Raw genomic sequence first — 16,522 nt, 5'->3', positions numbered from 1 at the left:
CCCCCTCCCCTCCCTCTCCCCTCACTCTCCCCTCACTCTCCCCTCCCCCTCCCCTCCCTCTCCGCTCCCCCTCCCCTCCCCTCACTCTCCCCTCCCCCTCCCCTCCCTCTCCGCTCCCCCTCCCTCCCCTCCCTCTCCCCTCACTCTCCCTCTCCGCTCCCCCTCCCCTCCCCCTCTCCTCTCCCTCCCCTCCCTCTCCCCTCACTCTCCCCCTCTCCTCACTCTCCCCCTCTCCTCCCCCTCCCCTCACTCTCTGCTCCCTCTGAGTATATCCTGCCTTACTATTCCTGGGTGGTATAATCGGATACTGATGCAAAGTATTATGAACTTAATGGTGCAGAAAGAAATTAATGTAAGAACATGTCGCAGCGGAACAGTAATCGATGTTTGCACTCGGCTGCAAGGGGGAGATCAGGCCCGCTCTTTTGCGGTGATAATCACAAACTCCCGAAATAAACAATGCCTTCCTTTGGCCACTGGCTCTAGAAACTAATTCTGTCTTTATTTTCTTTCCACCATTTTGTTGTGCTGCCTGTTGAGCCTTAACTCCATTGACTCATAGAATCTCACAGCAGGAGGAGGCCATTCGGCCCATCGTGCCTGTGCCGGCTCTTTGAAAGATTCTCTCCCATTAGTTCTGTTCCCCCCTGCTCTTTCCCCAGAGCCCTGCACATCTTTCAAGTGCCATACAGACGTAAGATGCATCTGCCAGAGGGGTGGATTTTCCACCTTAGCGATGCTGGCGGAGCTCCGCCCGATGGGAAGGTGTATTGGAATTCCGTGCGTGCTGACTTCTGAACTCAATTCCCGGTGCGCACTCCCATTGTGGAAAGCACTACACTGCGAGAACTAAAGCATCAAATCTACCCACTTCCTTTGGCTCCCATAGTTTTCAATTTTCAGGTGCACCTGCATGTCTTCAGTCTGCACATCTGGATGTTTTCTTTTGGATCTGGTTGCTGTCTAAATGAATGACACCAATAGCGCCCCACTGTAATTAAACAGGTTGTTCCTCGTGTGGCAGATTTAACATTTCCCACTCCCCCTTCACGGCCTTTCTCAAATGTACCAGTTCTACACGACGGGTATGACCACATGAAATAAAAACAGAAAATGCTGGAGATACTCAGCCGGTCAGGCAGCATCTGTGGAGAGAGAAACAGAGTTAACGTTTCAGGTCGATGACCCTTCGTCAGAACTGGAAAAAGTTGGAGATGGAACAGGTTTTTAAGCAAGTGTCGGGGCTGGGAAAGGGGGAGGGGAGGAAAGAACAAAAGGGAAGGTCTGTGATAGGGTGGAAGGCAGGAGAGATTAAGAGACAAAAGGGATGATGGTGCGAGGCAAAAGGAGATGGGAATGGGACAAGTTCAGAAACAAAAGATGACTGTAGATGAAGTGTAAATGTCAATGGCAGAATGATCGACAGCTGCCATGTGCGAGAGAGAAAAAAAATGATAGGGGCCGAGGTTATGGTCTGAAATTGTTGAACTCGATGTTGAGTCCCGAAGGCTGTAAAGTGCCAAATCGAAAGATGAGGCGCTGTTCCTCGAGCTTACATTGAGCTTTGTTGGAACAGTGTAAGAGGCCGAGGACAGAGAGGTCAGAGTGACCTGCTAAGCATTTCCAGCATTTTCTGTTTTTATTTCCGATTTCCAGCATCCGCAGTATTTTGCTTTTGTATGATGACATGAATGTTGCTGTCTAACGTCGAGCCATGGGGCAGTCGGGGCAATTGGGCAGACCCTTCCCCTTTCAGTGCTGGTTCAGTCGTGTTCAGAGGCGCCCATCAGTTCTATATGTTGCAGTTTTGCTTGCGTTATGCTAATGTTGTATTTGTTTGCCTGCCTCATTGAATCAACCATGGAACAGTGAGGCCCCTTGTGTTTGTACCAAGCATTTGGCCCTCAGTGTGTTTAATACCTCAAGTAACATCTCTACCATGATCTTATTTTTACAGATTCCCCATTAAAAGCATGTCATCACCCACATGGGATGGACTGCATGCTTTCCGTTTCCCATTGGCTCTAGAAACTAATTCTGTCTTTATTTTCTTTTCCCCCATTTTATTGTTTTACCGCACTGTCTATTGTCTTGTTTAACAAACCGCTTGTAGATCTCCCTTCAGAATAAAAGTGTTGGAGAAGCTCAGAAGGAGCGTCTTGAGATTTCATCACAGAAACTTCACTGTAAAAAACTTTTCAGTATTCCCGAGCTAGCCGAGGAAGGTGGAGAAAATGCAGGAACGCAGCCGCCCAACATACTAGAAGGCAACCCAAACTCGGCCGGTAGAGAAAAGGTAGAGGTGCAATCAAAACTGGAGAAAGGATTGCAGAGTGATAGAACGTGCAAAGCCTACATGCAAGACAACAGACAGCAATCATTCCCCATATCATCCAAGAGACACTCTGGGGAGCAGAGCAGATCTCCTCCAAAGGCTGCTGCCAGTATGGATGATTGCTTGTGGGAAGATAGGGTTAGCAGACTAAGTAGAGAAGCGACAAGGAGCCCAGACAGTGCGTTAGACTGTGGAAGTGGGGAAGAGGTGATGCGATCTTTGAGTAACAGACAGAGCCTTTCGACAACAGGACAGGACGCTGGTTCGGGAACCACTGGCTGCCTGAACAGATGTGGTGGCCCTGTGCAGCCAATGGGACGCAAGAGACCTTTACAAAGACAAGTTAGTGTTGAAGAGGACTTCTTCAGTGCGGAAGCTTCAGACGAGAGGTCCATGTCAGTCTCAGATGTTGCAAGTAGGGACACACCAGAATACAGAGCTGAGAAGATTGTCACAGAGAACAATAATGGAAGGGACATTCTCTGCAGAGAAGAGAAGCAGGTTGCCTGGACAACTAAGTTAAAAACGAGTAACACTAGTGTGCCAAATGCAGTTACAATATGTGTCCATAGGGACAAGCAAAGATCACTGGTGTGTGAAATAAAAATCCCTCCTCCCATCTGCTTGCCAATCAGTCTCATTAATTATTCCTAGACTATTTTTCTTTTCTCTGCTTATTTATTTCCTTCTATTTTTTTTTTCTTAACGTCTCATGATTTATTTCCGCTCTGCCTGGCTTGGTCACCACACAATGTCCCAAAAACATCTTTGTGAATATTTTCATTCGCTTGCAAAGAGCCCGAATCTGCACAGGGTCTGTTTGTGCCCATCGCTGCCACTGTTGATTTGGCCAGTTGCTTTTCTGTAGACTAGAATCTACCCAAGTAGACCTGCTTTTCTTTTTTTTTAGTTTCTTTGCAGTAGAATGAAAGTTGAGCGAGATTCCGATGCCACGATTTACCTCCCCCCCATCTGGATTTCTCTCTCCAGATTTTAGGCAACACGTCGGGATCCGGGCGCACGTCGGACAGAATGGATCATCTGGGAAGAAGGTCATCTCATGGCAGCGCTGTACAGAGAGGGAGGCCCATGACTGTGCCCTCCATTGGTGAGTTAAACCCCTAAATAGCGATATTAGGAAGTGGGAAGGAAGATTTCCCTCCACATAGAATGAACAGCACAGAAGGAGGCCATTCGGCCCAGCGTGCCTGTGCCGGCTCTTTGAAAGATTCTCTCCAATTAGTCCCACTCCCCCTGCTAATTTTTCCTTTTCAAGTATTTCTCCAACTCCCTTTTGAAAGTTACTATTGAATCTGCTTCCACCGCCCTTTCAGATCACAACAACTCGCTGCGGAAAAAGAATTTCTCTTCATCCCCCCTACATAGAAACATAGAAGATAGGAGCAGGAGTAGGCCATTCGGCCCTTCGAGCCTGCTCCGCCATTCAACGAGATCATGGCTGATCATCCAAACCCTAGCACCCGGTCCCTACACCGACTTTCTGGACTTTTTGCCAATCACCTTCACTCCGTCTCCCCTGGTTACCCACCCTCCTGCCAGTGGGAACAGTTTCTGCCAATCTACTCTATCAAAACCGCTGTGTAGTAACAAAAATGTATTTATTATCTTGTTGCAAATAGCGCAGGAAAGATCTTCCCCGTGTGATTGTAACATTATTTAAATTTCACTTATTCACCTGACAAAATATCACATTATGGGGTTACTGACCTGGCTCAGTTTACATTCTGTAGTTGGCGAGGCTGAAATTTCCAATCAGCGATTCAACACAGAAACCTCGCTGAAAACCAACACAGGGGAAATGGGTAAAATCACTGGGCACCAGATTTCAGTAAAGACGCAGCGAAGGGCAGTGTTACGATGCAGTTTACTTGGACTTTGTAATGTCTCCTGTTTTATCTCTGCCCCGTGTAGAAATCACTGTGGACAGTAACAGTGAGGGAGGCCGGTCACGTTCAGGGAGTGAAGGCAATATCTCTCCAGCGAGAGAGGACGCTTATTATCGCAACATTGCTGGGCGAAGGAAATGGCCGCTCCAACGCAACATGGCGCCCGAGAATCGATACGGTAAGTAGCAACCAGCTCCCGTTAAATTCTCCAACTCACCACAACACGCAGTCCTTTCTCACCATTAGTAAATAGTACGAGTGATCTCTATAACTAGCTAAGCACTACAGCAGAAGGCTGGTATACCGCAATCTCCAGTGCTGCACTGTCGGAGGGGCCGTCTTTCGGATGAGACGTTAAACCGAGGCCCCGTCTGCTCTCTCAGGTGGACATAAAAGATCCCACGGCACTATTTCAAAGAAGAGCAGGGGAGTTCTCCCCGGTGTCCTGGGGCCAATATTTATCCCTCAATCAACATCACTAAAACAGATTATCTGGTCATTATCACATTGCCGTTTGTGGGAGTTTGCTGTGCGCAAATTGGCTGCTGTGTTTCCTACATTACAACAGTGACCACACTTCACAAAGTACTTCATTGGCTGTAAAGCATTTTGGGACGTCCTGAGGTGGTGAAAGGCGCTATAGAAATGCAAGTCTTTCATTTATATAGAAACTGCCACTATCGAAAGAAAGGTCTTGCAATTATACAGCATTTTCAGTCTGTCTGTGACCATTTCAGGACTGTAACAAATGGCTGCACCATAATTGCATAATTCATGATATGAAGCGTCTGGTTTTGCAGACAGATACTGTGGTCGTGAACGTCTGTCTCCAGAGATTTATGAGGAGTCAGAGGCTGATGTGTGCAGTGAAGACCTGCCGGCCAGAGTCTTTGTGGCTCTCTTTGACTATGATCCATTATCAATGTCACCCAATCCTGACGCCGCAGAGGAAGAACTTCCATTCAAGGAGGGACAAATAATTAAGGTAATGCCTTCTAGTAATGGGCAGAAATCCAAACTTGATGTGTGGGGAGTGCAGCGAGCTCGGGAGGAACAGGGGACTCTGGACCTCCGCTTCCCAAAGCTCTCCACCACTGGTGGTTTTCATCGCCTCGTGTCTGGGCCTGTTGTAGACTCATTGATAGAACATAAGAAATAGGAGCAGGAGTAGGCCATTTGGCCCCTCGAGGCTGCTGCGCCATTTAATGAGATCATGGCTGATCTGATCTTGGGCTCATCGAGATTGATCGCTGTGATTAGTCAACAACTCCATTATCGTCGGATCACGCGATGACCAGGATGGGAAAAGTCAAACTAGATGGACCTTGTTCTTTTACCATCTGGCAATTCCTCTGTTGCTATGATGCATTGTGTCAGTGTACCTGATTAACGGTACAATGTTAAATTAGCTTTAAACCTTTTATAGTTATACATAAGTTTGTTACATTAAATTTGTTCGTTGTTTGACTCCTTTTTTGGGCTGCTTTTTATAGTTGTGTTTTACTTCACTAATAATCCAATCCTTGAACGTGTTGTCGCCTCTCAAATCCGTGCTCATCTTTTCTGCAACTCCATGTTTGAACCCAATCAGGTTTACGCCCCGTCACAGTACCGAAACAACTCTTATCAAAGTCACAAATGACACCCTCTGTGACTGTGACCATGGTAAACTCTCCCTCCTCGCCCTCCACGATCTCTCTCTACCCTTTGACACAGTTGACCACACGATCTTCCTCCAGTACCTTTCCTCCCTGATCCAGCCCATGCTTGGTTCCACACTTTCCTATCCAATTGTAGCCTGAGCATGTGCGGTAATCATTTCCCACCCTCACACAAAGATCTATCGTCGGCCCCCTCCTCTTCCTCATCTACATGCTGCCGCTCGGCGACATCATCCGAAGACACTTGTTTAGTTTTCACGTGTACACTGACGACGCCCAGCTCAACCTCTCCACCACCTCTCTCGAGCCCTCCACGCCTCTGTTTTAAGACTGCTAGCCTGACCTCTAGTCCTCAGCTGAGCTTCCGACCCCATATCCTCTCCATCACAAAGACCGCCTACTTCCACCTCCGTAACATCACCCGTCTCCGCCCCTGCCTCAGCTCATCCGCTGCTGAAACCCTCATCCAGGCCTTTTGTTACCTCTAGACTCGACTATTCCAACGCACTCCTGGCCGGCCTCCCACATTCCACCCTTAGCTCATCCAAAACTCTGCTGGGTTTTTCTGGCTTTAATTCAGTGGGTTAGATTTTGTGTTGATGCAGTGGATGTGGTGTATATGGACTTTAGGAAATACTTTGACAAGGTGTCACACAGGAGATTATTAGAGAAGATTAAGGGTTATGGAACTACGAGGAGGATAGCAAACTGGATTAAAAATTGGTTAGAAGGGAGAAAACAGATAGTAGGAGAGTAGGAATGGTTGTTCTCTGTCTACTTTATCAAAACCTCCCATCATCTTGAAAACCTCTATTAGGTCACCTCTTAACCTTCTCTGTTCCAGGGAGAACATCCGAACTTTTCCAACCTCTCTTCATAACTAAAGCCCCTCATGCCTGGTAACATCCTGGTAAACCTCCTCTGTCCCCTTTCTAAGGCCTTTACATCTTTCCTGAAGTGTGGGGCCCAGAACTGTCCACAATACTCCAGCTGAGGCCCAACCAGTGATTTATAAAGTTCTAGCGTGATCTCTTTGTTTTTATATTCTCTGCTTCTGTTTATAAACCCCAGTAACCCTTACACTTTTTTAGCCACCTTAACAACTTGCTCTGCCACCTTTAAGGATTTGTGTATAAGGACACCAAGGTCTCTCTGCTCATCGACACTTTTCAAAATCGGGCCATTTATAGTACAGGAAACTTTCTTTTATCCGGCACCGACGGGACCGACGTGGTGCCGGTTCATCAAAAATTCCGGATAACCGAGCGCTATAGTAAAAGATACGGAGAGCTGACAGCTCCGTATAAAGCAACAAACCCTGTTGCTTAGCAACAACTGTAGAACAATGAACACAAGTTTCAAGCGTCTCTGTAGCTTAGCAACAGCTGCAGCCACACCCCTTGCACAGCACAGATGGAAGAAGGCAAATAAATATGAAGTAAAACCTACTCCTGAATTTTGCCGGTTAACCGAGATTTCCGGTTATTTTAGGTGCCAGTAAATCGAAAGTTTCCTGTAAAGTGTCTTTGCATATTAGTCCTCCCAAAGTGCATCACTTCACACTTCTCCACATTTTTAAAAATTCATTCATGGGATGCGGATATTGCCAGCAAGGCCGGCATTTATTGCCCATCCCTAATTTCCCCTAGAAGGTGGTGGTGAGCTGGCTTCTTGAATACAACTGAGTGGCTTGCTGGGCCATTTCAGAGGGCAGTTAAGAGTCAATCACATTGAACTCCATCGGCCGTGCTTCTGCCCATTTCACCATCTTGTTTATGTCATCCTGAAGTCTACAACTATCCTCATCACTATCTACTACTTTGTCAAGTTTCCTATCATCTGCAACTTTATAATCCTGCTCCTAATACCTGTGTCTAGGTCATTTATAAAAATTGAAAAGAGTAAAGGACCCAAAACTGACTCTTGGGGAAAACCACAGTAAACTACTCCCCAGTCTGAAAAAGACCCATCGAACTCCGCTTCCTGTCACTGAGCCGATTCCGTACCCATACCGACACTCTCCCCTTCATTCCATGGGTTTCCATCTTAACAAACCTGCTGCGTGGCAGTTTTTTGAATGCATTTCAAAAGTCAATATATACAACATCTACTACACTACCTTGATCAACCTTCTCTGTTACCTCATCAAAGAAGTTAGTCAGACACGATTTGCCTTTAATAAATCCATGCTGGCTCTCCTTGATTAACCCATGCCTTTCCGAATGAAAGTTTATTTTGTCCCTGATAATGGTTTCCAATAACTTCCCCACCACCGATGTTAAGCTGACTGGTCTGTAGTTTCCTGGTTTATCCCTCTCCCCTTTCTTGAATAGTGGTATAACATTAGCAACCCTCCAGTCCTCTGACACTACTCCTGTATCCAATGAGGATTGAAAGATTGTGACCAATGCCTCTGCTATTTCTGCCTTTGCTTCTTTCAGCAACCTAGGATGTATTCCATCTGGACCAGGTGACTTACCAACATTCAGTAATGCGAATCTTTTTTAGTACATCTTCTCTATCTATGACTATCCTGTCCATAACTTCCCTCTCCACTTTTAGTGTAACCTTCACATCATTTCAGGGCAGTTTTATAGAATGGTTGGAAGTGGGTAGTGGTGTCCCACAGGGTTCAGTTCTGGAGCCACTTCTGTTCACTGTATATCAATGATTTGGATACTGGGCCGGAGGGAGTGGTATGAAAATTTACAGATGACACCAAGGGGGAGAAATTGGGTGAGTAGCGCCACCTGTTAGCGCCTAAAGAGGCAGTCAGTGGCTGTAGCGCCACTGGCTGCGTCTCCGGCGATATTCAGTAGGGGCGCTAATGGTGGCGTTAGGCATTTGCGCTGCGCCGCCACCGATGACATCATCGGTGTGCGCAGCGCCCCATTCGTGCCCCGTTCGCGATATTTGGTAGCGAACGCCGCAGTTGCGCTGCTCGCTACCCGCGCCCAGTTCACGGGGCCTTACTGTGCCGGCAGCAGCGCAAGTTAAGGTGGAGGTGCGGGGGCGGCCGCCTGCCAGCACCTCCGTCCCTGGCCTCCTAACCACCCCCCCCCCGGCATTGCCGGCTGTTTCCCGAGAGCCCGGCACTTCTCCTTGGTGCCGGGCTCATTTGCCGGCACTCGCGATCGGGGATCGCGCTGTTGCAGGCACCTCCCCCTTAACAGTGGGAGGAAGGCCTGCAGTACCGCAGCGTGCCGTGCCGCAGCATGTGGCGCTGCGGCACGTTGCGCTGAGATAATCAGTTTCAGCGCCCTAAGAGGGACGCGGAGCGCCTCGAGCCTCGCCCCGTCTCCCTCGAGGGGCACTGAAACTGAATTTCTGGCGATCGGTATCACTCCGATCGCTGCGCTAAATCCTGCGCTCAGGCGACTTTTGCGCCACTTTGGCGCCCCAACCCAATTTCTAGGCCCAAGATTGGAGGTAGAGTTAATTCTTTAGACGACCAAAGGAAGTTGCAAAGGGATATTGATAAGAGGGGGAATGGGCTAAAAAGTGGCCAATGGAATCCAGTGTCGGTGATTTGATGCATTTTGGTAAAAACACAACAGTAATTGTGTGAATGGCTCGGGGCTGTGGGGGAGCAGAGGGATTTGGGGGGGCAGGTTCACAGGACATTAAAGGCAGCACCTCAGGGTGATAAGGTTGTTGGAAAGCTAATTGAATTCTAGGCTTTATCACGTATAGAATATAAAAGCCAAGAGGCAACGATGAACCTGTATAAAACCTTAAGAACATAAGAACATAAGAAATAAGAGCAGGAATAGGCCATACGGCCCTTCGAGCCTGCTCCGCCATTCAATAAGATCATGGCTGATCTTCGACCTCAACTCCACTTTCCCACCTGATCCCCATATCCCTTGATTCCCCCAGAGTCCAACAATCTATCGATCTCAGCCTTGAATATACTCAACGACTGAGCCTCCACAGCCCTCTGGGGCAGAGAATTCCAAAGATTCACAACCCTCTGAGTGAAGAAATTCCTCCTCATCTCAGTCCTAAATGGCCGACCCCTTATCCTGAGACTATGCCCCCGAGTTCTAGCCTCTCCAGCCGGGGGAAACGACCTCTCAGCATCTACCCTGTCAATCCCCCTCAGAATCGTGTATGTTTCAATGAGATCACCTCTCATTCTTCTAAACTCCAGAGAGTATCGGCCCATTCTACACAATCTCTCATCATAGGACAGCCCCCTCATCCCAGGAATCAATCTAGCGAACCTTCGTTAATTAGACCTCAATTAGAGTATTGGGTCCACACTATAGGAAGGATATTGAGGCTTTGAAGAAGATACAATACAGATTCACGAGGATTCTGCCTGGTATAAAGAAATACAAATACAAAGAAATACTTGGAAAAATGTGATCTTTTATATCTTTATATAACAATGCAGATTACAGGGTGATGTGATAGAAGTATTTTAAATGATGAAAGGATGGAACATGGTAGATAGAAGCAGACTGTTTGCAGTAGTTGAGGGGTCAAGAACAAGGGGCCATAGATACAAGATTAAATGTAAGAGATTTAGAACAGCGGGCAGGAGAAACGTCCTCACACAGAATGGGCCGAATGGTGTCCTCGCTAATGTTTATCCCTCAACCAATACCACCAAAAACAGATGAAGTGGTCAGTCACTTCACATTGCTGTTTGTGGGAGCTTGCTGTGTGCAAATCGGCTGCCACGTTTCCTACATTACAACAGTGACTACGCTTCAAACAGTACTTCATTGGCTGTGAGGCGCTTTGGGACGTCCTGAGGACATGAAAGGTGCTGCCGAAATGCAAGTCTTTTTTCCTTATTTGCTCCGTGTATATTCCACGCATCAAGTTTGGGGGGGTGGGGGTGGAGTTCATGTGTGGATGGTGATGGTCTGTGTTTTATTGAGAATGAATATTTTTTTAGGTCCATGGGACTAAAGATGCGGACGGATTCTACCACGGAGAGACTAATGGAAGAGTGGGTCTGATCCCGTGTAATATGGTCTCTGAAATCCAGACGGACGATGAAGCGATGATGGATCAGCTGGTGAAGCAGGGTTACCTGCCCCTCAACACTCCAGTGGAGAAAATTGGTATTAGTCATTGTAAAACTAAGAGCTGCTTTACCTGATTGTGCTTGGTATGCATTCATTTGCGGCCTTTCGATGCTCTGCGCCAGATTTGCATTAGGCAGCGGTGGATGGTAATAGGAAGGGAGACTTTCTGTCTCTTCAGTCATCGATAATGGCTTAATCCAATCAGATTTGAATTTTGGTGCATTCTACAGAAACACACCGACTAATTCAGGACAAAAAAACCCCACCAGCCTGCAAACACGAGAAGGTGATCCCTTGTCATATGGAGGCGCTGCTAAGATAGCAAACTCTACAACCAGGTGGCTGCAATAGACCCGCAGCAGTGAGAGGGGATGGGAGAATGGGCTAAATAATGTGAGCAACATTAGACTCTCGCTACATTTTCTCTCTCGGTAATTTACCATATTAATGTGGTGGTTCCAGTTAGATCATTATGGCTTCTACAATTCAGTCTCACAGACAACTCATTGCAGCAACTTTTCATTCGCGACCATCCCAGATAACAGCACCAGCCCCGCACCCAGTGTGACCCTCAGCCCTTGGAAGCTGCACTCACTGCAGCCTGTTCCCCAGCCTAGCCACAAACACCTTGTGCTGATTCACTCCTGCTTTGCCTCTTCGATTCTGACAGTCTATTAACACGTTATTTTACGCCCTTGAAGGTGTCGTAGAGAAACCTCTGGATGCTTCACGTTTTCTCTTCTTCTTTGTTTTTATTTGTACGCATCCCTTTCCTGAAGTCAACCCTGAGCGTTACAAAGAGAGTGCGCGCTCTGTTAACCGCAGGTCCCGAAAGTCTAAACGAGGTCTGTGTAAACTAACTTGTTTAATCAAAGTCGTGTGCTGTTTTAGTTTTTGAATGTGCTGATTTGCTTTGGGCTGATGAAGTGCAAAGTTGTGTTTCTTTTCATTTTATTTTGTATTTTGATGCTTGTCTAACTCCTTAAACAATGTGAGTGTCTGGTTGTGTGTGTGATTACTTATCTTACTTTCCTCATTTTTCAGTCACTCCTTTTATTTTTTTATTGTTTAAAAACAAATGAGACTTCTCTCTGTGTCGTCATTTCCTGCTGCTGTTCTGGGTGGAGACAGTATTTGAGGGAGGACAGGGACTGTTTTCATCCATCACAATCGCACGATTTGGTCCCCAGCCCCCCCAACCCCACCCCAACCCCCAACCCCCACTCCCCCAACCCCCAACCCAACCCCCAACCCAACCCCACCCCCAACCCCCCAACCCCAACCCCAACCCCCACCCCAACCCCAACCCCAACCCCAACCCCAACCCCAACCCCACCCCAACCCCACCCCCACCCCAACCCCCAACCCAACCCCACCCCACCCCACCCCAACCCAACCCCAACCCCCCACCCCAACCCCAACCCCCAACCCCAACCCCAACCCCAACCCCAACCCAACCCCCACTCCCCCACCCCAACCCCAACCCCAACCCAACCCCCACTCCCCCACCCCAACCCCAACCCCAACCCCCCAACCCCACCCCACCCCAACCCCCAACCCCCAACCCAACCCCAACCCCCAACCCCAACCCCCCCACCCCAACCCCAACCCCAACCCAACCCCCACTCCCCCACCCCAACCCAACCCCCACTCCCCCACCCCAACCCCAACCCCAACCCCCCACCCCAACCCCCCACCCCAACCCCCAACCCCAACGCCACCCCAACCCCCAACCCCCCACCCCAACCCCAACCCCCCCACCCCAACCCCAACCCAACCCCCACTCCCCCACCCCAACCCCAACCCAACCCCCACTCCCCCACCCCAACCCCAACCCCAACCCCCCACCCCAACCCCCCACCCCAACCCCCAACCCCAACCCCCCACCCCAACCCCAACCCCAACCCCCCCACCCCAACCCCAACCCAACCCAACCCCCACTCCCCCACCCCAACCCCAACCCCAACCCCCCACCCCAACCCCAACCCCCAACCCCAACCCCCAACCCCAACCCAACCCCCAACCCCAACCCCAACCCAACCCCAACCCCCACCCCAACCCCCAACCCCAACCCCAACGCCACCCCAACCCCCAACCCCAACCCAACCCCACCCCACCCCAACCCCCACTCCCCCAACCCCCACCCCAACCCAACCCCAACCCCCAGCCCAACCCCACCCCAACCCCCAACCCAACCCCAACCCCCCCACCCCAACCCCCAGCCCAACCCCACCCCAACCCCCAACCCCCACTCCCCCAACCCCACCCCAACCCAACCCCCAACCCCAACCCCCACTCCCCCAACCCCACCCCAACCCCAACCCCAACCCCACCCCAACCCCAACCCCCACTCCCCCGCTACCCCAACCCCCCCACCCCAACCCCAACTCCAACCCCCCCACCCCAACCCCAACCCCCACCCCAACCCCCACTCCCCCGCTACCCAAACCCCAACCCCCCCACCCCAACCCCAACTCCAACCCCCCCACCCCAACCCCAACCCCACCCCAACCCCCCCACCCCAACCCCAACCCAACCCCCCCACCCCATCCCCCGCTAGCCCAACCCCAACCCCCCCACCCCACCCCAACCCCCAACCCCACCCCCCCCACCCCAACCCCCAACCCAACCCCAACCCCCACTCCCCCGCTACCCCAACCCCCCCACCCCAACCCCAACCCAACCCCCCCACCCCAACCCCAACCCAACCCCACCCCACCCCAACCCCCAACCCAACCCCACCCCAACCCCCACTCCCCCAACCCCCCCACCCCAACCCCAACCCAACCCCAACCCCAACCCAACCCCACCCCAACCCCCACTCCCCCAACCCCCAACCCAACCCCACCCCAACCCCAACCCCCACTCCCCCGCTACCCCAACCCCAACCCAACCCCACCCCACCCCAACCCCCACTCCCCCAACCCCCACTCCCCCGCTACCCCAACCCCAACCCCCCCACCCCAACCCCCACCCCAACCCCAACCCAACCCCACCCCAACCCCACCCCAACCCAACCCCCCCACCCCAACCCCAACCCAACCCCACCCCAACCCCCACTCCCCCAACCCCCACTCCCCCGCTACCCCAACCCCAACCCAACCCCCACTCCCCCGCTACCCCAACCCCAACCCCCCCCACCCCAACTCCAACCCCCCCACCCCAACCCCACCCCAACCCCCCCACCCCAACCCCAACCCAACCCCCACTCCCCCGCTACCCCAACCCCAACCCCCACGACCCCAACCCCAACGCCCACTCCCCCGCTACCCCAACCCCCGCTACCCCAACCCCCACTCCCCCGCTACCCCAACCCCAACCCCACCCCAACCCCCGCTACCCCAACCCCCGCTACCCCAACCCCACCCCCAACCCCCCCACCCCAACCCCACCCCCGCTACCCCAACCCCAACCCCCACTCCCCTGCTACCCCAACCCCAACCCCCACTCCCCCAACCCCAACCCCAACCCCCACTCCCCCGCTACCCCAACCCCCACTCCCCCGCTACCCCAACCCCAACCTGCAACCCCAACCCCCACTCCCCCGCTACCCCAACCCCACCCCAACCCCAACCCCCACTCCCCCGCTACCCCAACCCCAAACCCCCAATCCCCTTAAACCCCAACCCCCAACCCTTACACCCCCAACCCCCACCCCATCCCCCACTCCCCAAACCCCACCCCACCCCCCACTCCCCCCCAAATCCCACTTCCCCCAACCCCCACCCCCCCAACCGCCCCCCCCCCACTCTCCCAACCCCCCACACCCAACCAATTCACTTCTGATCTCACCTCCCCAATCGACAGGCACACACCTGGTTGCCAACCGGTATCTATGCAACTTCAAAGAGACGAGCCAATAAGAACAAAACCAGGAGACACCACCAGTTCCCAGCAGAGCAGCATATTCCTACTGGGAGGCTCTCGGACCTGTGCACAGACAAGGTTTGACTCCTGCAGCTTTTATCTGTGCACACCAGCCACCTTTTCACTTTTTTGGGGTGTGAATTTCTCCCCCCCCCCCCCCCAATCCCTCTCCTCTCTCCGCCCCCCCCCCCGGCAGAAATGAGCAATCCCCACAGGGCGCCAGAGTCTTATCATCTGGTCTCCTGGACTGGTTCCCATCGCCTGTGGGCTGGTGGGGGGTCGGAGAGGAACTTTCCACATTTTTTTCTTTGCTAATTGGCTTTTATCTGTTTTTCCGCCTGTCCTGGGAGATTGCGTGGCTCTGGGTGGGATGGCGAATGTCCGAATCATGAAGCCTAAAGTGTCGCGACTGTGTGGGACAGGCTGTTTGGGTCGGGTTGCCAACGCTCCAGGATTGGCCTGGAGTCTCCAGGAATTAAAGATTAATCTCCTGGGCATCGCTGCGAGAAAATCAGGAGCAAAATCATTTGAACACTTCTGTTTATTACTTATAAAAATATTGCAGATTTGGGGGTGGGGGTAAAAAGGGTGTTTGACCGGGCAGGGTGGGGCTGCAACCTCCAGGAATACATCCAACCAGAGTTGGCAACCCTATGAATGGACCAGGTCCTTTCCTGTCCAACACTTTGATATGTGGTTCTAAAGACCGACAGTCACAGTCCGACAACAGTCAGGGCAGAGATCCTCTGGTCCATGCGTGTTGTTGACATTGTAAATATCGCAGGCACATTCGAAGCTCAGCTTATTCTATCTGGAATCACTAAATAATTGGATTGAAGGCTTTGTTAGCAATGGTGACCAGAGGACATCTTCCCCTCCCTCCCCTGATCGTTTGAAGGCTGAGGAGTGCCAGTTGTGAGTTTGTGTCTCTCGCCCTCCCAAAGGTTGACGTTGTACCGATTCAATGATCATTTCTCTCCTCCCAGCGAGACTCCAGATAGATTTTTTTTTAAACGCAGGGAGGGGACAGAAGTGGCAGAATTAACCCAAATAACGCGCGTGAAGGAGACATCAGTGTATATTATTTTTAAATCTGCATTTCCTGTGTACTTTACAACAGAGAGGAACAGGCGCAGCAGCCGGCAGCACTCGATCGCTACCCGGAGAATGGTGGCTCTCTACGACTATGACCCAAGGGAGAGTTCACCTAACGTTGATGTGGAGGTAGTGATCTCAAATAATCCACCACTTATATTGCTAACTGGATATTCTACAGTTCTCCATAAAAACGTCTATTTTTAAGGAGCATTTCTAACCGACCCGGTCATCCTCGAACAACAGAGGAAATTAGTTTCTATTTCTCATGTATTATTTGTTTCCCCCCCCTCCCCGCCCCATGAGGGGTTTTGAGAGTGTAATAAGGAGAAACTGTTTCCAATGGCGGGAGGGTGGGTAACCAGAGGACAGGGTTTGAAGATAATTGGCAAAAGAACCAGAGGGGAGATGAGGATCTTTTTATGCAGCGAGTTGTTGTGATCTGGAACGCGCTGCCTGAAAGGGCGGTGGAAGCAGATTCAATAATAACTTTCAGAAGGGAATTGGATAAATACTTGAAAAGGGAAAATTTGCAGGGCTGTGGGGAAAGAGCAGGGGGGAGTGGGACTAATTGGAGAGAATCTTTCAAAGAGCCGGCACAGGCACAATGGGCCG

The 16,522-nt window shown here is 51.1% G+C and overlaps 1 protein-coding gene across 1 annotated transcript in view; it reads left to right on the top strand.

The window, feature by feature from the left end:
* Nucleotides 1-16,522, top strand: part of rimbp2b (RIMS binding protein 2b) — a 349,606-nt gene that overhangs the window by 311,731 nt on the left and 21,353 nt on the right. Inside the window, exons 18-24 of the mRNA XM_086011890.1 lie at nucleotides 2,114-2,926; nucleotides 3,326-3,443; nucleotides 4,268-4,420; nucleotides 5,043-5,227; nucleotides 10,813-10,981; nucleotides 11,725-11,790; nucleotides 15,933-16,036. Of these exons, the coding sequence (XP_085868016.1) occupies nucleotides 2,114-2,926; nucleotides 3,326-3,443; nucleotides 4,268-4,420; nucleotides 5,043-5,227; nucleotides 10,813-10,981; nucleotides 11,725-11,790; nucleotides 15,933-16,036 (1,608 nt within the window). The remainder of the gene's footprint in view (nucleotides 1-2,113; nucleotides 2,927-3,325; nucleotides 3,444-4,267; nucleotides 4,421-5,042; nucleotides 5,228-10,812; nucleotides 10,982-11,724; nucleotides 11,791-15,932; nucleotides 16,037-16,522) is intronic.

This window comes from Somniosus microcephalus, chromosome 19 (genome assembly GCF_052327205.1).
Source record: "Somniosus microcephalus isolate GS21.2 chromosome 19, FLI_Smic_1.0, whole genome shotgun sequence".
NCBI lineage: Eukaryota > Metazoa > Chordata > Chondrichthyes > Squaliformes > Somniosidae > Somniosus > Somniosus microcephalus.
The sequence above is the reverse complement of the archived record's forward strand: the minus strand, read 5'-3'. Positions and strand labels throughout refer to the sequence as shown.